Raw genomic sequence first — 23,968 nt, forward strand, 5'->3', positions numbered from 1 at the left:
ACTACATCAGAGAGGCCCCCCTTTTTTTCAATATTCATACAATGGACCCAAACCTATCAGAAGCGTTTATTTGACTTTAAGCCTCGGGCAACACATTTATCGGAACCACAGGAATACACGGAAATACACCCTCTGAACACATAAGGCCAGACTTCAAATGCACTACCCCCGCATCTATAACTTCATCGGGTCCGCTCCTCCACAACTTTATCGCAATCGACAGATTTGCACATAACATAGCCAATTCCCCGATACCCAGACGCGATATTTTTTTTAACTGTTTTAATAACTCCGTCGGGTCCATATATATATATGTATCGTAATCGACGCTTTCAATGTGGCAAGGTTTTACAAGAGGCTTGCGATATGCGACGGATGCGATAATATATTAAATCATATTGTAATGGTTAGTCGGGTCCGTATATTATTGCAATCGATACTTTCAATGTGGTAAGGCTTTATAAGAGTCTTGCGATATGGCGAATGCGATGTAACTTTAAAGTGTATTACAATGGAATCCTCGGGCCCGAGTATTGTATCACATCTATATATATATATATCGCATATTTAATGTGCCATCCTTTTATAACTTATGATATGATATTAAGCGGTATTCCTTAGCGATCCTCCACTGTTGATCTGCTCACGATCCGACGGCCAACACTTAACCCGATCAATCGAAAACCGTCTGTTGATCCTTCGTCGTCAATCAACCTGCGCTGGATCCAACGACCTGCATGAATTTTGCGTGAGCAATTTGCAAGGGAAATAACCACCTGAAAAAGTGGTTTTCTCTCTCCACCCTCGTGCTACGTGTGACTCGGTCGATGGAATCGGGCGCTCTCCTCTAAATACCACTTATTGCCTAGTGTCTGCCCGAAAACCATTGCCACTGTTACAAATCCACCTTTTGGAATATAACCATGTGCATTCACTTTGACTTTAACCCGATATATGTGGTTATATACTTTAACATGATATATACTCCTCTGCTCTTTTCTGGTCTGATATGACTACGCGATGGCTTCTGATGCACTGCTCCAATAACTCTTCTCTGATATTCCTTCGATATCGCTTGATATGGCTCCTCTGTTAACTGCTCTTCCGCTAGCTTCTCCTCCTGATGCGTGTTCCTCTTTGTTCCTTCTAATGAACAATATGGCTTCTCTGTTAACTGCTCTTCCGCTTGTGCACCTTCGATATGTGTTTCTCTTTGTTTCTCATGGCTTTCAATGACCCTTCCTCTATGCTTCTCTTGCTCCTCTAATCGGTCTTCCCTTTGGATTCCGATAGTTCTTATTTGACATATATTACATGCGATACAACTGATATGGCTCCTCTTGCTCCAATAGGTCTTCCTTTGGCTTTGCAATGTCTTTCAATGAACTTCTCTGATACCCTGCAATACTCTTAAGCATAAGCGATAGCTTTGATATGCCTCCTTTGTTAACTCCTCCGTTAAAAGACTCTTACTCATGGCTTGGCTTTCCTGATGGCCTTGCTCCTTGGCTTCTTGCTCCTATTTCTTCATGGATCTACTTTGCTTCTCCTTGGCTTCATATCATCATTTGTATCCTAGAATATTGCCATATAGACATACTCCTGATGCTTCATGGATCTGCTCTACTTGGCTTCACGTCATTGTTTACTGTCCAGAATATTGCGATATTGACATCAATGACAACCTAGATTAACAATCTCCTCCTTTGTTATTGATGGCAATATTCTTCTTCTCTCCCCCTTTGACATCAATGGCAAAGGAGTGCACAAGGACTCCCCCTGTCAAACTGCTACTCTTCTTCATGAATAGTAGATCTTCATGGGTCTGTTACTCCCCCTGTCATAGTGCTCTTCTTTTTACTCAAGATAGAAGGATTGCTGCAACTAGCACATTATCCCCTCTTCATGTCTCAGAACTACTTTATCATGGCTTCAACAATGCTTAGAGATTCTTCACTTCAATGCTTCTAAACAGATTGCAAATAGCCACACACCAAATGTTCAAGTCCAAGTTTTTATGCTTCAATCCATATTTTGTTGTCTCCACAGTCAGAATTAAGGGGCCTTCATAGTCCGATCAAGAGAAAAATTGCCACTGAAATTGCTATCTTTCTTCAGATCCAAGTTCCTTTGTATCTCTATGCTTCTTCTTAAGTTACTGAGCTATATTCCACCGCACAACATTCTCCTTTCTATAGTCTTTTTGATGAACCATATTTTCCTTGCGTTCTTCTAAAAGTTTCTGCAAGTTATCTCCACTAGTTGATTTTTATATTTAATCTGTGACTGTCTTTTAAATTCTTTTCGCTGATTGGCATCTTTTTGCAATGCTTCAGTTTTGTTAGATGCTGCCAACTGTTCTTGTTTCATACTTCATTCCCGGATGTATTTGTTTGTTTGAAGGTTGCCTTTATTTGTGTCCATAATTTACCTGTTCTCACATTCAATACCTGAGTCGAGGCATAAACTTCTGTAATAACAACAATATGGTTATTTGCCCTATTTCTCTAGTATTAGATGACATTCTTTGTTGTTTCAATTTCTACTTAGTGATCAAGTGGAAAAACATCTTCAACACTAGTCCAAAGAATAGTTAAGAGATCAAGTTCTTCAATGGAGTGCTCCTGAGAAATGATCTTTATTAATGAATGATTGTTAATATAGCTCAACAAGGATTTCATAAGGACCCTTTCACTAATAGCTTCTGCAATAATGATCAAGAATCACAAGCTCCCCCTAACTGTATGCATCTTCTCTTTTGGCAAAATCTTTCTATCAAATGCTCAGGTTGTCGAAGATCAGGTCAACAACATGTGTTGTTGGCTGGAGAGTTCAAGGGACTTTCGGATTGTATTTGCTTTCTTCTCCATACTTGTGTAACTTTCTTCTTTTGCAAAATCTTTCTATCAAATGCTCAGATTGTCGAAGATCAGGTCAACAACATGTGTTGTTGGCTGGAGAGTTCAAGGGACTTTCAGATTGTATTTGCTTTCTTCTCCATACTTGTGTAACTTTCTTATTTTGCATAGTTCTAGCTTGTGTAAGAGCCCAAGTTAAGTTACAATCACGTGCCATATGACCAATGTTATGACACTTGAAGCATTCTACATTGTTCATGAATAAGAATTCATGATTTCTTCCTGCAAAATTGTTCCTTGGAGATTGTTGGGGACCATAATATCTATCTTTATGATATGCTTTACAATCTTTTGCCATGTGACCAAAGTTTGTACAAGAATAACAATAACCAAGAAATAAAATTTGGTACCTGGGAGATGGAGATTTCCTTGATGTACTTCTGAAGTCTTTCTGTCTTGAGATCCTTTGATGATAACCATTGCTTCTAGCATCCTTGACATTATCTACATTTCTTCTTGGAGCAGGGTTTCTTCCATTGTTGCCTTGATTTTTCTCCTTGCCTTTGCTGGAGCTGGGAGCATCACCATTTCTTTCTGGCTTCTTCACATCCCTTTTGTTTGAAGCATTATCATTCTTGTTTGAGGATTCACTTGCATACCCGAGGACTGATTTATCAAATGGACATCTTTGATGGCTGAGCATGTCATCCAAGGCTTGAGAGCTCTTCAAGGTTTTGTTCATCCCTTCAACCTTTTTCCTGAGGAAGACAATCTCTTCTTCCAATCTTTCACACTCATATTTCTTCTTAGCAAGTTGTTTCTCAGTTTCTTCCTTGATATGAGCAGCTTCATTTGCTTCTATTTTAAGGGAGATGATATCTGACTTCATTTTGAAGATTTCTTCATTTTCCTTTGCTAGACTGCTCTCCATTTCTTCCTTGATCCTTGTAGCTTTACATGTTTCGGCCTTGAGAAGTTTGATGTTAGATTTTAATTTGAAGATTTCTTCATCCTTTGCTTTTAGTTGACATATCATGGTGTTTCTCTCCTTTTCTGCTTCATCGACCTGTTCTTCTATGATTGCTAATGCTTCCATTGTCTTCTCAGCTCCTTGTGCTAACTTTCTTGCTTCTTGTAGTTGACTTGACAAGGTATCTTCCCGTTTCTTTGCTTTATCCAATTGATTTTCATGGGTATGACTTCATGATGCTTTCTTTTGTTTTGATGAAATTCCTTCTTAAGCTTGGCAAGCTCTTCATCCCTTTCTTGTACTTGAAGCTTGACAAGATCAACTTTCTTCCTTGTTTGGTCTTGGTCACCAGCTAGTGCTTTCTTCTTAAGTTCCTTGTTTTCCTTTTTGAAATTGATAATCTCTTCCATGGCAGCAATAAGTTGAGCAAGGAGATCTTCTACAAAATCTTTTTCATTCTCTTCATCTTCTAGATCTTCTTTAGCCTTGATATCATCATTCTCATTTTCAGCTTTTGTGATGGGTTTTGGATTTCCTTCTTGATTTCCATCATCTTCTTGACTGATGGTCATGGTCAATGCTCCTTTTGAGTGAAGGTCATGAAGTTTGTCCCATATACCTTTTCTTGACGAACATTTTCCTAAATTGTTCTTTATAGAATCAGGTAGCCCATTCAAGATTGTCTTCATTGCTTTTTCATTGTATTCCTTGGATTCTCCATCCATCATGCTATAAAAAATTACTGATTTCCAGATTTCAGTGCCTTGAGTCTTTAAGAAATTCCTCATTCTTGCTTCCCATATATTAAAGTTTCCATTGAACCATGGAGCCTTCTCAAATTGATTGTCTTCTATTTTAGTGGTAGAGGGAGACACATCCTTAGGAGGATTGGAGACTTTCTTCCTTGACTTCACCGTTTGTGTTCTAAAGATCAACCTTCGAGCTGTTAGGCTTTGAATGAAGGTACTGGCTCTGATACCGATTGTTGGAAATATTGGGGGGTGAATCAATGTTTCTTTTCAATTGTTATTTTTCTAGTCAAAACATTTATATTCAGAACACAAGATGAACAACAAGAATAAATGCTTTTATTAATATAATCTTTGCAGTAAAATAGATACAATATATATATGGTTTCAATCTGTTGCCAAGCACCAACTTGGACTTTTGTGAGGCTCCAACCTCCAGAGCACCAACTCTGTTTTGTCAAGGCATCAACTTTAGACTTAGGAGCACCAATTCCCAGGACACCAATCCTTCCAGTTCTAAGGCACCAACCTCAAGGACACCGATCCTTCCAATTCTGAGGCTCCAACCCCAAGGGCTCCGACCCAATCTTGTCAAGGCATGTTTGATAGTGATTCTCTATTCCCAAAACTCTTCTTTACTGAATTCTGTCTGTTTACAGCTTCACTGTAGTCTCCATGCTACAACATCAATGGCAACCAGTCTTCATATGAAGAAGTCTTTACAACTCTTCATACTGTCCACACAGAGTCTGCAAAAGTTATCTCATGATGATATCAAATAGCCATCATGATCTCTGATAATGTCTCCACACAACTTTAGTGAGTCTACTATTAGTTGCACTAAGCTCTGCACGAGAACCAACTCTCTGTTTCAAGCCTCTGTTCTACCAGTCACATTAAATGCTTTAGGCGTGACTGCTTCTCACTGTTCTCTTACTTCCCAGAAACAAAATCACATATGCTTCAATGCCAATGCTGGCTACTGCTCCCTTCAAACGATGTTAGATAAAACTTTATTTATTATATCACAAAATTGTTCTTCAGAATGCATTATGTACTTGATTAATTCATCACAGGTCTGAGTCTTCCACAGGGTAACATGATCAACAGAGTTGCTCGTCCTTCCATTGCCTCCTGTCTGGCTGGACCTTCGTCTTCCTTCTGTCCTGCTGGACCTTCGGCCATTTTCTGTTCTGTTGGACCTACGGCTTGCTCCTTTCTTCCAGTTCGCCAAGAACCTTTGAACCTTCCTTGTTCACTGTTATAGAAGCCTGATATTCCTGACCTTTTGGCTTCCTCTTTGCTCTCTTGAGCTTCCGCTTCCTCTGTGCTTGCTCTTCGGCTTCCTCTGTCTCTTTGGATTCATCAAATTCTTGCAGGACACATTAATGCGGAAGAGAGGCCGTATTATAATAATATTGCATATTAAAGAAATAACTACATTAGAGAGGCCCCCCTTTTTTTTCAATATTCATACAATGGACCCAAACCTATCGAAAGCATTTATTTGACTTTAAGCTTCGGGCAAAACATTTATCGAAACCACAGGAATACACGGAAATACACCCTCCGAACACATAAGGCCGGACTTCAAATGCAATGCCCGCATCTATAACTTCATCGGGTCGGCTCCTCCACAACTTTATCGCAATCGGCAGATTTGCACATAACGTAGCCAATTCCCCGATACCTAGACGCGATATTATTTTAAACTATTTTAATAAACCCGTCGGGTCCATATATATATCGCAATCAGCGCTTTCAATGTGGCAAGGCTTTACAAGAGGCTTGCGATATGCGACGGATGCGATAATATATTAAATCATATTGCAATGGTCCAATCGAGTTTGTATATTATCGCAATCGGTACTTTCAATGTGGCAAGGCTTTATAAGAGTCTTGCGATATGGCAGATGCGATGTAACTTTAAAGTGTATTACAATGGAATCCTCGGGCCCGAGTATTGTATCGCATATATATATATATATATATATATATATAGATATATATATATATATATATATATATATATATATATCACAATCGCATATTTAATGTGCCATCCTTTTATAACTTATGATATGATATTAAGCGGTATTCCTTAGCGATCCTCCACCGTTGATTTGCACACGATCCAACGGTCAACACTTAACCCGATCAACTCAAAACCGTCTGTTGATCCATTGCCGTTGATCAACTTGCGCTGGATCTAACGGCCTGCATGAATTTTGGGTGAGCAATTTGCAAGGGAAATAACCACCTGAAAAAGTGGTTTTCTCTCTCCACCCTCGTGCTACGTGTTGCTCGGTTAATGGAATCGGGCGCTCTCCTCTAAATACCACTTACCCCCTAGCATCCGCCCGAAAACCACTGCCACTGTTACAAATCCTCCTTTTGGAATATAGCCACGTGTATTCACTTTGACTTTAAGCCGATATTATATACTTTAACCCGATATATGTGGTTATATACTTTAACCCAATATATACTCCTCCGCTCTTTTCTGGTCTGATATGACTCCATGATGGCTTTCGATGCACTGCTTCAATAGCTCTTCTCTGATATTCCTCCGATATTGCATGATATGGCTCCTCTGTTAACTACTCTTCCGCTGGCTTCTCCTCCTGATGCGTGTTCCTCTTTGTTCCTTCTAATGAACAATATGGCTCCTCTGTTAACTGCTCTTTCGCTTATGCACCTCCGATATGTGTTTCTCTTTGTTTCTCGTGGCTTCCAATGACCCTTCTTCTATGCTTCTCTTGCTCCTCTGATCGGTCTTCCCTTTGGATTCCGATATTTCTTCTTTGGCATATATTACATGCGATACTCCCGATATGGCTCCTCTTGCTTCAATAGGTCTTCCTTTGGCTTTGCAATGTCTTTCAATGAACTCCTCTGATACCCTACAATACCCTTAAGCAGAAGCGATAGCTTTGATATGCCTCCTTTGTTAACTCTTCCATTAATAGACTCTTACTCATGGCTTGGCTTTCCTGATGGCCTTGCTCCTGTTTCTTCATGGATCTACTCTGCTTCTCCTTGGCTTCATATCATCATTTAGTATCTGAGAATATTGCCATATAGACATACTCCTGATGCTTCATGGATCTGCTCTACTTGGCTTCACATCATTGTTTACTGTCTAGAATATTGCCATATTGACATCAATGACAACCTAGATTAACACTTGGACCAAAAAATTCAAATTCCCTTGGGAAAATATTTTCCTTCCAGCCCAATAATTCTTTTGAATCTTTTCTGCCTTGGAAATGAGACTTTCCTTCATTTTGAATTTGATCCCTTTTTTGAAAGTGTACATTCCCTTTTTAATTATTTTTCCACTAGGAGAAATTTTTATTTTCTCTCATTTTATTTTTTTGATCAATTTCTAGCTAATTATTTTGCCATAAAATAATAATAATGTCTTGAGGGGATTTATTTTTCCACTCTCAAAGTGTGTCTAGATAGAAAGTTTAGGAGTTGAAGTGTAAAATTAAATACTCATAACCCCTAGAACCTCTATAGACAACACTTTTTACATCTTTTCATAAAATATTACATGAAAATCCCATATAGAAGGGGAATTTTGACAATAAAAACATGACCTCCAGACTTAACCAAATTCTGCAACACTTTACAGATGATCTAGTATGATAATTTACAGACTCGATACATGAGGACTCACCTAAGACCTTACCGTTGAGCTCCACTCTAGGTTTGGGGCATAGCTTGGGAGAAAAACTCTACCAATTATAAATGTTTAAAAACACAGATAATTGGCAGAGTAAAAGAAAAACTCCCTAGAGTGAAACTCTTTGGTAAAAATTCATAGGCTTACCTAGATGTTTTACATGGCTTTATAAACATACTAGAATCATTTTTACATTAAGGCCCACAGGGCAGCAGAATTTGGATTACATATAAAGACTAGAAACTGTATGATGATGATGAAATCAGAAAAAAATTGACTGCTCTGAACTGTACTCTGCTCATGGGGTGGTTGGCACATCAGTGGTCAACAAAACCAACTTGTAATATGTTAGCAATTGGTCAGTTATGAGGTGTTTGAAAGAGTCAAACTACCAAATAATTGGATAAATTGTATTTTTCACATTATATTCTTGACTCCATACTAATTAACTTCTTTATCACCATCATCTTTCCCATATGTTCATGTGTTTATCGCCTTTTAAAAACTAGCACCACTTCAGATGCTTGATGGTGCATGGCATAGGCTTGGTGTGCCTGACCCTGTGGGAATCAAATCAGCTACCTGCATAGCAAACCCTGATTACTGACAATGCCTGAGCAACAGTGGCACCAACTGATTTAGCTAACCCTCAATGCTTGTCAGCCTGCCATATTATTGCAAGGTGGACTGCTATTTAAAAGTAAGGTTGTCATGCTATTTGTAATTTTGCAGCTCTATGTATGATGGCCTGATTTTTAAGAGTAGGGTTGTCATGCTATTCATATCTTGCTGCTCTATGTATGTTGGCCTGTTATTTAAGGACTGTATCATCTTCTATTTAGGGAGTGGTACAGTGATCATCAGATCTATTACAAATGCCATTTAATGAATGGTTAAACAATTATTTAACATATGATACATTTCTTTTTTAAAGCATGATATATGGCTGTAATTTAATGAGCAACACAGCTGTCCTTTATTATTTTTAATACAATCTCTGTTTTTACATTGGATTCTTTTTCAGAGCTGTAGCATAGTAGATTCCCAAAACTGCACTGTTTTATGCTTCATGTATTGTACTTTTATAGATATATATTGCACTTAACTTGGAGTGGTGTTAAGCAGTTTCTTGATATTTTGTAAATAACGTGCCTGGAGTTCAATGTACTGTTTTTGATCATGTATTAACATTAGTGTAATTTTGTTCTTTTCTTGTATTCAACCAAGTGGTTGCATTTTCATTTAAAGTTTAAACAAACCAAAACACTTGAAGCTTTATACGTAAGATTCTTGAGAATTTTAAGTAGAATCGACTGTTCAACCAAAGGTTAACTGTCCAAATAGCGGTAGTATTCATCTTCTACAAACTATCCTATTTAAGAAAGCTTATGCTGTTTAAAATATCATGCACACTGTTAAAGGCTATGTTGTAGGTTCATGAATATAATTTGAGTTCAAATATTCCTGTTATCTAGTAATGGTGTCTAAGGAGTTTGGTTGAAGAGGCAATTTTATCATTCCATTACTCCTCTTCTTCCTTGCTTTCACCCAAAAGATTGCAATATCATTCATGTTGTGAGAGGCCTTAATGATTTTATCTTTATATGTAAGATTCTTGAGAACTGATAATTTCACATTTATCCATCAAAGAAAAAGCACAGAGCTCATTAAATTCTCTTCACATTGGATGCTGTTATGTAATGTATTTTTTTGCTACTATGCAATGGCAGGTTTCTGAATGGGTGAATATGTTACACCAAGTAGAGGAAGGACAACGTACAAACCAAATAAATGAGGCATTTCTCCAGGTATGAATTTTCCAAGAACTCCATTTTAAGTATTTGAGTCTCTTGAAATACATTCTATTTATAGGGAGTGTTACCGAGTTGGAAACAGGAGACTTTTAAGCCTGATAGAACTTTCCATCATTTTCATAGGGATTTTTTTGCAGTGTCTTGAAATTATGATTAGAATTTCAAAGTGAATAAACTAAGTTGAATTTAGGAACAGGAGACAGGCTAAGTAAGAACTCTGGTCATCCAGCTTATGAATGCACAGAATCCAGAAAACTAGTAATGATAAAACTAAACATTCTGTCAAAATTAGCAAATCTAGACAAAATTTTCTGTCATTTAAACTGTTTAAAACCATACTATAAAATTGAACTTCTATTTTCATTTACATCACAAGCTCTAAACTGTTTGCTTTAGTAGATGTTACCCACCAAAAAGTGGGTATCCCACAGAGGAAATTTTTCTCGTCCTTGGACAGTCAGCAAGCCAGCAGCCCCCTATTGATCAGCACATGACATGATGCAATGGATCCTCCACATATATGCTTCAGTCATATTTCTTTCTCCCATTTGGCATTCCTCTTTGAAGGAAGGTGGGTCATCCATCGGCAGGTGCTTTTATCATTTTGCAATCATGTGCTTTTGCTTATTGTTTTGGGGCATACTAATATGAATTGGCAGGTGGTCTGGATGATTGACCAATATTGACTGTATTCTTGTTCCCTCATTTCACTTAGGTGGTTAGTCTTTGATCCTAGTCTAGTAGGATCTCCTCTGAGGCATTAGAGTTATAGGAAGGACACTATTGGGAAGGCTTTGATTGAAGTAGTGTGCCCATGATATCACATACTTACCACCTTCCATCATTCCCTTTATTCCTCATCCATTCTTTGGGCAGGTGGTCATTGGTGGGCACCTTCTCATCCTCATCCTTGGGTTTGGGCCGTAAAACATTGTCCTAAAGGTTGATGTTCTTAAAAGAAAAATAAAAGCAAAGAAAGTCACATTGAAAGAAAAAGGAAAAATGAAAATATAGCTGGTACTGAAATTAGTGCTTGGCCTAGCATGAGCTCTACCCCCCTCATCAACCATCAGCCGGTTCCTAGAGCACTTGATGCTCCACACATCAAAAGGGAACCCTTGTATTGTCCCAACCTCGATTAGCAATAAATCACCTCATTTTAATGTTGAAATGTGTAACTAGGTTCGGTCTTCATAATGACATGTAATTGTGACTTTTGTAAATGATGTGAAGAAGAAAATAAAATTATTTTTGTAAGGCTTGGTTCATGGGTTTCATGAGCAAGGGATTTTATTTGTTAGTGGCTCCCATTGAGAGCCTTAGGATTTATCCTTTGAGTCAAAGAGTCAATGTCATGTATGAAGAGCTCTTCTTGAGCATGTGCCAAATATATATATATATATATAAAGCCCTCCAATGACAAGCACAAGTCCCTCTCTTAAAGTCGGCCTCCAAACGAAGTAAAGATCTCATGTTGGCCTTACCTTATGGAGACACATCAGTTCACATGGGTCATGTCAGCTTATTTATGAAGACCAACCAACGTTGCATGAAGCGGGGACAACGAAGCGTCATTTCCCAAAAATCTAGGAAGCGAAGCGTCTACTATATATATATTTGTTATTTTTTATTTTTTGCATTTATATTAAAAAAAACATCCAAAATACCAAATTAGTTGTAGAAGACATGAAAACATGCATATTTTTACATAAATTAAGATAAATATGGCATCCATTGTACATCAATGATTAATTATTCCAGCATCAACCATCTACAATCTAGATTCCTCTGCTCTTGTCTAGCCTTTGCCTCTACTTCAATTCTATAGGGAATATAGTCAACATTGCCTAATTTTGATCAAACCGCTTAATCCTAAGTTGCAGGAAACATTGGAGAAGGGTTCGTTTCCAGCCGGAAACGAAACGGAAACGAGGAAACTTGTACCGTACGATTTGGAAACGTGTTTTTGGCCGTACTGGCCCGTTTCTCGAGGAGGAAACGTGGCCAGTACGGCCGGAAACGCGTTTCCAGGCCGTACGACGGAGTTTCCTCTTCTAACTTGACTTTTTCTTGTATTTTTTATTTTATTTTTTCGCTTCTAATTTTTTATTGTGCGACTAAAATATCTTCTAGATGCCTCTCAAGTTATAAAAAAGAGGATTTTTTTAATTGGGGCAGCCTAATGTTCAAGCCTATGGCCCTAGTGTTGATATGCAGTTTATGGTAATGTTAAATTCTTAAAGTAAAAGTGACATTCTCCTTTATTTTTCATTTTCATCCTTTTACTTAAATTTTTAATATTACCATGAAATGACTCAGGATGTTTGAGAGTGGTTTTTCCCTCATTGGATTTCATATGGAGAAAGTAGAATTTTAGATCTCACTCAAAATCCAGCAGACTTATCTGTTTTCAGGATTTTAGGATTGGGGGGATTGCAATGTTTCCATTGGATTTTGTCATGTACTAGGGTATGGAACTTGTATTTAATCAAGAGAACCAAGTCCTCTATGCAGGGGAGACTCCCAATAATCAAGAGCACGTAGGATACTAGGGTATGGAACTTGTATTTAATCAAGAGCACTAAGTTCGTTCGACTATGTAGGAGGAGACTCCCAATCAAGCACAAGGCAAGAAATTAGAAATTTCTCATGGTTGATTTTGGATATTGCTATTTTCATTATGTGATCATTCACGAGTAAATGTGATGTAAATTTAGAGACTTATAGTTTATGCATTGACAATTGACAATTTAATCATAATGTAATAAATTAGAATGTATCATATATGCTTTATGATTGCACATATTTCTTAAATGTCCTAATATATATATATATATATATATATATATAATCTATATATATATATATATATATTTGCGTAAAATTTGGGGGGGTCACGTTTCGTACTCGTGCCGTTTTCGGAAACTCGTACCCGTTTCCCCGTTTTGTGCAACTTAGGCTTAATCTAAGCCTTATAATATGGTAGAGAAAGCTTAACATCCCTGATCAATGATTTTGACTTGAGTGAAGGGTACCTAATTGTTAAGGCCATGACAAAGGAGTTCAACAATCAATAACACCAATGCTGGGGTACATATAGGGCTTGGTGCTCTTGATTAAATGCCAATCACATGCCCTCATACATGATATAATCCAACGAAACGCCACAATCCCATTGATCCTGAAAACTGTTAAGTCTGCTGAATTTTGAATGGGATATGAAATTCTATTTTCTCCATATGAAGTTTGATGAGGTTGGAACCACTCTCAAACAACCCGAGTCATCTCATGGTAATGTTAAAAATTTAAGTAAAGGATGGAAATGAGGGATAAAGGAGAATGTCACTTTTACTTTAAGAATTTAACATTACCATTAGGGAACATCTAGGAAGCGTCTAGGGAGAATCAAGGCGCATCTTGGGAGTATTCAGAAAGTGTAGTTCCTCACATAACAGTTCGAAATTAAAAAAAAAAAAACAAAAAAAGCCCCGCAAAACCCTGTGAACCGTCCACCTTCTCTCGGATATGCTCGCGATCTGTGGTGGATACACGCTTGAACCTCCACAGATATGCACCCGATCCTTTCCGGATCCGCGGATTGGGTAGTAGGAACCGCAAAGTGGGCCCCACAGATCCAATTTTCCAAGAATCACCAAAAAAAGATGGAACCGCAGATTCAATTTTCCGATCCGCGGTTCCGCTAAAGGATCGGTGGCAGATCCGTACGGGATTCGGATCTGCCTTTGGATCCTTGGGGGGGGATGGTTCCTGCAACACTGACCAACCACTATATAATATATATAGGGTGAAGGCACTTTGCATAAAACACAGTTCTGAAGTTTGGATTCTTTTGTAGTTTTGGTGGACAATTACAGTGAAAAGTTCGGATGACAAATCACAGTACAAAATTCGGATGGGTAAGGACAACGAGGAGATTTAGAGACAGAATTCGGATGTCTCTACGATTTTTGGATGTACAGTGGCAAAATGAAGTTCGCATAAGGATGCACACTGAGTTTATGATTCGGTGCCATCACTGCTAGAAGAATTCGGTGCCTCACAGAAGAAAGGTCACAAGTATGTGATAAAAGATCTTAGTGTTGTTACAAGGAAAGAAGGTCTCGTTGGTATCTCAGAAGGCAGTGAATATGGTTCAGTGGTATATCTTCAGGGTTCGGTGTTACATCTAAAGAAGAGGTTCGGTATCCTTGTCTAACACAATGACCATAGTTTGGTGTCATCACTTATGGTAGAAAGTCTGAAGTAGAAGGAACCCAAAGAGAGCAATCGAGAAGGAGGAAGAGGACTTATGTCTTGGTTGTGGAGTAGCTTATAGGTAAGGGGTCTTGGTCTTAGTATTCCTCAATTGGAATCTCTATAAGAAGAATTTGTGAGGGTTTTCCTCTCAAAGAGTGAGAGGTATCAGAGCTAAGGTGTCAAAGTCAAGAAAAAGGGCATGCAGTCAATAGACACTCAAGGATCGAGTTTCAAGGAAGGCATCAAAGCAAAGTGAAGAATTTGAAGAATCAAACCCTAGATCAAAGAAGAAAGTCTACTTAAGAAGTCTTGGGATCATCAAATAATCAGGGCCAAAGCCTTATTTCCACTCAAGGTGAATAGATCTACAAATCAAGGCAATTAGAAGTCTACACCAACAAGTGTTGTCGAAATTTCTAAGTTTAACCCGTTAGAAATTCTTCCTGTACTATGTGGTTTATTTCTTCCTACTTGTTTAATTACTTAACAAGTTATTTACCATGTAAATACTGAAAATAAACACAAGTACAATATCAACATCTACAGATCATCAACTGAAAGAAAACAAGCACACAAGTGACAAAGTTGTTTTTGGACCAATGTCCCCGGAAAAACCCAATGCGGGAAAACCGGTGCAGCTATTTAGAGGGTTTTATTATTATGTAGTTTTCAGAATACAAATAGGGTGCCAGAAATGGCTCACCCAACAGAGAATGCCCTCGGTAGTAGTACCTCTCCTCGGAGACAGATATTCCGGCTGATTAATCATCGGATGAACGATCCCACAGCAACAATTGCAGCTTGCACTGCTCTGCGTCACTCTAATAGGGACTGCATCACCCTACCCGGCTCACCAACTCCCAGTCTGTCCCACGAAATCCTCCCAGCGCTGCCTCTTGGCCCTGCGTCAGCTCTGCTAGCCTTTGTGCAACTTCTGAAGCTTTTGCGTCAGCCCTTAGACCCTATGCGTCACACATGCTGGCCTCTCTTGGCTCTGCGCAGCTCCTAGCTGCCTCTGCGTGGCACCCAACTGCCTCTGCGTCAACCTTTCCGGGCTCTGCGCTGTTTCTTTGTTACCAACTCTACCTCTGTTATGTATTCACTGCCCCTTGCTGCTGATCACTGATTTGATTTCTCTTAGCAAACCCTGCTCTAGAAAATCAAATCATTGATCACTTAGGTGTGTTCTCCAACTGACCCTCAGGCCTCTTCTTATACTTTTCTTGATGGTCCATCAACGACCGAGATTAAATCTCTAACCAACGGCTAAGATTAGATTTGGTTTGACCCATGACTTTTGGACCCTTCTAACCTAGTTTTATATTAATACCCATTAATATTTTATTTTTCCTAAGTTTAGACTTAGGAGCTCCATTAAAAATATTAATTATTTTAATATCTTCCAAACTGGTTAGAATCTGCCCAAACCATTTCTGGGTCTTGGAGATCTCATGTGCTTTAGTCTCTCCACCAATTTTCATGGCTAGAGCACATTTGATGCTAACCCAAATCAACACTCCCTCTTAGCAAGGATTGTGCTCTAGTAATACTCCACACTGAGCATCACCCTGATTATCTGGCACCAGTCCCTGTGTTGATGCTAGGCCTCCCCGCCCAACATTCTCTGCACTACTGCATCCTGTACTGCTGCCCATGGCCCTGCCACTGCCACTGCTGCATCCGTATGGCAACTCCCTCTGCATCCATGCTGCTACTGGTTCATGCTCCCAACACTGCATCCCCTCTCGTCATGCTGCATCGTGCTACTATATACTGCTACTGCACTGCAACTCAGTTACTGAGAAGTAAGTAACTGATCCACCCAACTTCTAACATCTCTGTCAGGCTAGAAACACTCCCAATGTTGAAGCTCTCTCTGCCGCTAACAAGTGCTCCCTCTACTGACCTCTGCGCTATTGCAACAACTCCTTGCATCTCGCACCATTGCACACCTTTCTGTGCCATCCTGCGCTGGTGCAACACTCGCGTGCTTCTCGCATTGTTGCAGCTTGCTAGCCTCACGCTTCCTGGGGACTCTTGCACTGTAGCACTCTCTGCCGCTTCATCCGCATCCGTCTCTACCTACATTCGCTATTCCTGCTACTTCTCTTTGGAGCTCCCGTAGCAAGGTATAATCCAAGAGGTTGGGTGCCTCAAGGATCCTGCCCCTCATTGCCTGTAGTCCTCCTGACTACAATTTGATGTCTCCCCACTTCTTCTCACTTGGCACATGAGCACTCATGGCACAATTGTCATCCTCCTCGACTTCTTTCTCCGCCCTCGCTGGTGCTGCCTTGGTCTCAGAAGCCTCTCCCTTGTTCTTCTTCCTCGGATACTGGTTCGCAAAATGACCCAGTTCCCCACAATGGAATCACTTGACCTTGGAGAGGTCCTTCTTCCGCTTCTCCTGCTTTCCCGCGAATGCTAGAGCTGCATCCTCTTCTTCCTCCTTCTTGATCTTGACCACTTTACCGCTACTCCCTGCCTTGGTCAACCGTCTGATCTCTTCTTGTCGAAGAGTTGCCCATAGTTCTTCCCAATCTGGAAGCTTCGTCCTCCCCAGTATGCTCTGGCTAAACGCTTCCCAATCCTCGGAAATTGCGTTCAGTGTGGTCCTCACCATCAATTCCTCATCCGGCGTGGCCCCTATGGAAGTTAGCTGGTCAGGGATCTCCTTCAATCGACTAAGGAAGACATCTATCTCCTCTCCCTTTTGCATCTGGTGTGACCTTAGCTGATTCTCTAGGAGCATCTTCCTCTGCACGGAAGTATGCTGGTACAATGTCCTCAAAGTGTCCCACATCTCCTTTGCCGTTTCCTTCTCGACAATATGTGGTACCACATGATCCTTGACCCCATCAAGGATGATGCACTTTGCCTTAGCCATTGCCTCCTCGTAACTGTCATTAGCCACTGGGTCAATTGGGATAGCTATCGTTCTCGAGGCGAGGCCCTTGATGCGATGTCTGTCTAGAATGGACAAGATCCCGGCCTTCCAGACCACAAAGTTGGACGCTCTGTCTAGCCCGTCCTGATGTCTCAACCCATTCACGACCATCTCTTTGCTCTTCTGTTGACTCCTCTGAGTCTCTCTACTTCCCTCCTGGAAGTCCTTTGTTCGACTCCTGCTGAGTCTCTCTACTTCCCGTTTGGAAGTTCTCCTCTGGACTCCCTCTGAGTCCCGATTTCCCTCTTGGAAATCCTTCTACCAACGTCGAGTTGCCCCACTCCGATTGTCTGTGCAACTGCACCACTGATCCAGATTTCTTGGCTAGAAATCCGTCTTGGCAGCGACTCCCTCCTCCTTGGTCTTGCCCTGTTAGGTACTATTCTGACCACAGTACCTCACAAGCTTCACTCCACAAATTACCCACAACCTCCTATGCCCCAGCAACTGAAGGATTGAGCCACTTGGCTCTGCGCAATCCCGACACCGGCAAATTAGCTCCTCTAGCCAATTGCGTCAGCCCTCCTGGCCTCTGTGTGGCTCTGCGTGAGCCTGATTTTGCCTCCCTTAGCCTTTGCGCTGCCTGTCTCTGACCCAGAATGATGACATAGTCCCTCTGTGTCACTACTTCCTCTGTCGCCTTCTGCAATGATCAGCTCTGTCACTCGGGACAACTGATTCTGCTGCAAATGCTCTGCTCGGATGATGCCTTCAGTTATCCTGTGACCTACAACCACACTCTGATACCATGCGAAATTTCTAAGTTTAACCCGTTAAAAATTCTTCCTGTACTATCTGGTTTATTTCTTCTTACTTATTTAATTACTTAACAAGTTATTTACCATGTAAATACTGAAAATAAACACAAGTACAGTATCAACATCTACATATCATCAACTGAAAGAAAACACGCACACAAATGACACCGTTGTTTTTGGACCAATGTCCTCGGGAAAACCCAATGCGAGAAAATCGGTGCAACGATTCAGAGGGTTTTATTATTATGCAGTTTTCAGAATACAACTAGGGTGCCACAAATGGCTCACCCAACAAAGAATGCCATCGGTAGTGGTAGCTCTCCTCGGAGACAGATATTTCAGTTGATTAATCACCAGATGAACGATACCACAACAACAATTGCAGCTTCCACTGCTCTGCGTCACTGTGATAGGGACTGCATCACCCTACCCGGCTCACCAGCTCCCAGTCTGTCCCACAAAATCCTCCCAGCACTGCCTCTTGGCCCTGCGTCAGCTCTGCCAGCCTCTGTGCAACTTCTGAAGCTTCTGTGTCAGTGCTTAGACCCTCTGCGTCACACATGCTAGCCTCTCCTGGCTCTGTGCAGCTCCTAGCTACCTTTGTGTAGCACCCAGTTGCCTTTGCGTCAACCTCTCCGGGCTCTGTGTTGTCTCTCTGGTACCAACTCTGCCTCTCTGCTATGTATTCATTGCCCCTCGCTGCTGATCACTAATTTGATTTCTCTTAGCAAACCCCGCTCTAGAAAATCGAATGACTGATCACTCTGGTGTGTTCTCCAACTGACTTTTAAGCCTCTTCTTATACTTTTCTTGTTGGTCCATCAACGACCTAGATTAAATCTCTAGTCAACGGCTAAGATTAGATTTGGCTTGATCCATGACTTTTGGACCCTTATAACCTAGTTTTATATTAATACCCATTAATATTTTATTTTTCCTAAGTTTAGACTTAGGAGCTCCATTAAAAATATTAATTATGTTAATATCTCCCAAACCGGTTAGAATCTGCCCAAACCATTTCTGGGTTGTGGAGATCTCATGTGCTTTAGCCTCTCCACCAATTTTCATGGCTAGAGCACATCCGATGCTACCCCAAATCAACAAATGTGTTGGATCCTACAGTCCTTAGCAAAAGACCACAAAGACCTTCATCAAGATGAAGAGATCTACAAAGCAAGGCAACCCAAAGTATAGATATTCAAGAGAAGCACTTCAACGACAAACATCATATCATCTCGGAGAAAGTTGAAACCCTAGAAGCATTTCTGATCTTCACTCATTCACTGCTAAAGAAGTGGAAGTATCTTGAAGGCGAGAAGGCATTATCTTCATCTTCAAAAGCTATAAGGCAAGTTCCCTCTCATTGAAGCTAGGATCTCCTCCTTATCCTGGAAAAAGATCATCCGAGGAAGCAACAAAACATCCTCATCTATCACCATCAACAAAAGAAGCTAGATCTAAAGGCGTTGACATCATAAAAGGAACAATCTCCTTTATTGAGGAAGGGCTTTTCATTTGGAAGAAGATCATCCAAAAGGGGCACTAATACATCTTCTTCAAGCACCATCAAAGTGATCAAGTTGAAGATTTCATCTTCACTTGTCAAGTAAGTATCTTTCATTATATAATCAAATTTGGTAAAATGACTTCGTTTTGCTAGGAGATCTATAAGCTGGTTGGGTCATCGAAATTCCTTGCATGAAAAAAGAGGAAAGACATAGTCCTCAAAGAAAGTGAAGTCATTGAACATATCAATGAAAAGATCTCCTCTGAATAAATGGAAAGGGATTCTTATGAAAGGTCCCCTCATATAGCAGGATTGGAGACATCTAAAAGAGATATGATAAATTGGTAGAACTATTCTCTAAAGATGCGATAAAGAAAGGTCATATCACTTAGATTTGATCGACACAAAATTGTAGGTATCAAAGGATGAAGGGATATCTTCATAAGATTTCAACAACAAGATTTGGGAGAGATGATAAGGAGATAATCATCATTGTTCTAAATGCACTAATTGATGAACAAGGTAACAAATGTCTATGAGGATAAGAAGGCTATCCCATTCAACAACTTGTGGTTTCTATGCAAGATAGAAGAAGACAGGTTGAGGGCAAAAAGTATTCAGACATTTGCCGAAAGGAAAGAAGAACATAGCTAAGAATCAATGCTATACAGGAAAGATTTTCCTAAGCTTAAGAAGGGCAATAACAAGAAAGATAGAGAAGAAGTCCATTTCACCGAAGAAGTGGAGAAAGCTGAAAGAAGGAAGTCCAAGGAAGAGGAAAAGAATTAGAAGTAAGAGCTTGTGACATCACCATAGGAAACATGAAGGATGTCTAATAGTCAACTATGAAGGATATAGCTCTTGGGAACCTCATTGGAAACTTAAGGAAGAAGTCATCCAGGACAAGTCTCATCATACATCAAGTCAAAAGGAAACATCTGCTGGATAGGGATATGCAAGATCCTTAAGATTCTCTGATGGAATCCTCATTGGAGGGTTCACTGATCTAGAGAGGAAGCAAGTGTTTCATCAAGAACTCCAAACTTGTGGAATTCATGGGATAATGGTATGATGACATAAGAGATGAAGCAGATCAAGGGGTTGAAGATGTTTTCAATCAAGGAAGCTGCTGAAAGAAGCCTAGATGACCTAAAGGTAAATGAGGTATGTATGCTTATATTCGACTTTATAAAGTCATGTTGTATGGTTGCAGGTAACATGGATCACTGCTCGATCTTGAGAAGCATGATCAAAAGAAAGGAATCTCTTCCTATGAAAGGTTGCGGGAAGGCATGGGTCACACTACATGAAATCAACATAATATGTCGTCATATGAAGTATGAGGTGGTTGACTTCAATTGAGAAACTTTGAATGGAAGCTCTTGGGAATGAAATGTGTGAAGAAAGGAAGAGATTGTGAGATACACAACCATGGTAAAGGCAATCAACATCCAAAAGACTAAGAAATCTCCCAAAAATATATGAAGACTTTGATGGAAGTCTAGAAAAGATGGAGGCCCTTGACAATGGATATCTTTGGGAGAAGTGTCAACATGTATGTGTGAAAATTCCTAGACTCGAAGGAACCCCTACTGCAGCAAATCTGAATCTATTTCAGCTACTTGATTTTCAAATTACGTTCATCAAGTTATTCTTCTGAATACTGAAGCAAATTACTTCTGCAGCCTACACTAATTAAATGTTTGATCTCATGAAACAAAAAACAGAGCAAAGAACAATATACATAGGACACACTTATTTTCGGACACAATAGTCCCCGGAAAAACCCAATGCGGGAAAAGCGGTGCAACAACTATGAGGGTTTATTATTATGCATGAGAAATATCTGAATACAAATATAGGATGCTCATCTAGCAATCCTTTACAGAGAAAATACTGGCGGAAAATTTGAGTGAGTTTTACCTCATTTCACCCGACAAAATTCTCGCTGATCTGGCACAAGACTGGCTAACCTTAGCTATTTCTGCGTAACCTCTTCTGCCCTCTGCGTCAGCTTTCCCGGTTGTTCTCGACAGTTCTGGTTGTTCCCGACAGTTTTGACTTCTTTCCTCTGCGTTAGCTTTCTCCACTGTTCTGATAGTTCCCGACAGTTGCGGCTGGTCCCGGTAGTTCTAGCTTCTACCCTCTGCGTCAACTTTCCTGGCTGTTCCGACAGATCCCGGCAACTTCGGCTGTTCCCGATAGTTTCGGCTTCTGCCCTATGCGTAAGCTTTCTTGGCTGTTCCGGCTGTTCTCGACAGTTCTGGGTTCTGTCCTCTGCGTCAGTTTTCTCGGCTTTTAGGTAGTTCTCAGTAGTTCTGGCTGTTCCCGGCAGTTCTGGCTCTTGCGTGACAGGCATATTTTTTGCTCTATTGGCTCTTTCCGCCTTTCTGTTTGTATTCTCCGTAAAGTCCTTCTCTCGGATTCTCACTGCCCCTTTGCTGCAGAATGATCACTTAGTTCGAATTTCTTAGTTTCCTAGCCCCAGAAATCGAACTCTAGATCAATTTTCTGTCTCTGTGTGTTTTTTTAAATGAACCCAAAACCTCCATTTTATACTTTTCATGTTGAGTCTTCAACAACCAAGATTAAGTTTCTAATCAACGACTAAGATTAAAACATGACTTGATCCGCCTTCTACATCATTCTTACCCATATTTTGATTAATACCCATTAATATTTTAATTTTGCTAAGTTTAAACTTAAGAACCCCATTAAAAATATTAATTATTTTCATAAAATACAATTCGGGTGGAGTTTCACCAAACGGTTTCTGGGTTTTTTAGAACTCATGTGCCTTAGCCTCTCCACCGATTGTCAAGGCTAGAGCACTTCTGATGCTACCAAAAACTCACACTCCCTCTTAGCGAGGAAAATGCTCTAGCAACAATGTCCACTTGCACGTTGCTTTGTTTCTGAAGCACCACCTTTCTGCATTGCTGCTGCCACTAACACTGCGCTGCTAGTGCCCATGACACTGCCACTGCCATTGCTGAATCTGTATTACAAGTCCCTCTCAAACGTTGCATCTGCTATGCTACTATCATTGCCTCTGCTAACGCTGCATCCATACTGCAACTCAGTTGCTGAGCGAAGCAACTGAAAAACATCCAAAATTAACTGAACTTAACTGTGTTCAGCATAATACAATGAATGTTGGAATATGACTGCTGCTGATTCTGACCCTCTGAATCTTCTGCGCTGTCGTTGAGTCCTGCATTGTGCCAACTGCACTGCATCCAAACTTGCTCTGCGCTGATCAGTCTTTGGTCCCAAGCCACTGCATCTGTCCTCCAAACACTCCACTGCATCATTTGACACTAAGTCCATCTCGCTATTGCTGAATCTCGGGCTCCCGTAGCAAGGAATTGTTCTAAGAGGTGGACTCCTCAAGGATCTTACATTTAGTCCTCCCAATTACAACTCAATATTGCCCCATCTCCCTCCTGGAGATGCGCGAGCAATCATGGCAAACTCATCCTCGTCAATCTTTGCTAAAGCAACTTTAGGATCATGTTTCTCATCCTTGTCCTTTTTCTTCAAAGGACACAGGGATGCATAGTGGCCCATCTCGCCACAACTAAAACATTTCACCTTTGAAATGTCCTTTCGCTTCGACTTCTGCTGTCCCTGCGATGATAGAGCTGCATTCTCCTCCTCCTCCTTCGTCTTTGTGCCACTCCCACTGCTTCCATTGACATTGACCTTCACTAGGTCCCTCCTTAACTCCTCCTGTTGAAGAGCTGCCCACGTCTCCTACCATTAAGGTAGTTTTTCTCTGCCCAATATGCTTTGGATGAAAACTTGCCATTCATCCGAGACTCCATTCAGGGCTATCCTCACCATCGCGGTTGGCTGAGGAGTGGACCCCACTGCATCAAGCTGGTCTCTAGTGTCCTGAAGAGGTTGAAGATAGAGGTTCACCCCTTCTCCTTTCTGCATCAAAGTCCGCTACAACTTCTACTCTAAATATATCTTCTGTTGTTCGGAAGAGCCTTCATACAGAGAAGACAAGGCTTCCCACATCTCTCGGGCTGTATCCTTGCCCTGCAAGTGTGAGACCACATGATCTCGAACTCCATTGAGAATGAGCCTCTTTTCCTTCCCCTGCTCGGCTTTGTACTTCTTCTTTTGATCTTTGTTAGTAGGAACAACTACAACACTATTGATGTAGGCCTCGAGATCATATTCCTCTAGAACAACTAAGATTCTGGTCTTCCATATGACGTAGTTGGAAGCACCTTCCAACCTGTCCTGATCCCTGAGCCCATGTGATGCCATCTCACCCAACTGTCGAACTGACTCCTCTAGTCACTGCTTAGCACAATTGCCTAGAAAATGAGAAATTCAAACTTTCTGGCGGAAAGTTCTCTGAGGAGAAAATTCCCTTCTACGTGTCTTGGTTCTTTTCGAGCAG

The 23,968-nt window shown here is 40.5% G+C and overlaps 1 protein-coding gene across 3 annotated transcripts in view; it reads left to right on the forward strand.

The window, feature by feature from the left end:
- The window catches only part of LOC149156822 (protein SIEL-like), a 281,782-nt gene that overhangs the window by 72,444 nt on the left and 185,370 nt on the right, over positions 1-23,968 (forward strand). For all 3 annotated transcript variants that reach the window (XM_089438630.1, XM_089438631.1, XM_089438632.1), the window contains exon 2: positions 9,999-10,076. In XM_089438630.1, the coding sequence (XP_089294756.1) occupies positions 9,999-10,076 (78 nt within the window). The remainder of the gene's footprint in view (positions 1-9,998; positions 10,077-23,968) is intronic.

Source organism: Pinus tabuliformis, chromosome 9, assembly GCF_031772625.1.
Source record: "Pinus tabuliformis cultivar Carrire ecotype Pingquan chromosome 9, CPIR1, whole genome shotgun sequence".
NCBI classification, from domain to species: domain Eukaryota; kingdom Viridiplantae; phylum Streptophyta; class Pinopsida; order Pinales; family Pinaceae; genus Pinus; species Pinus tabuliformis.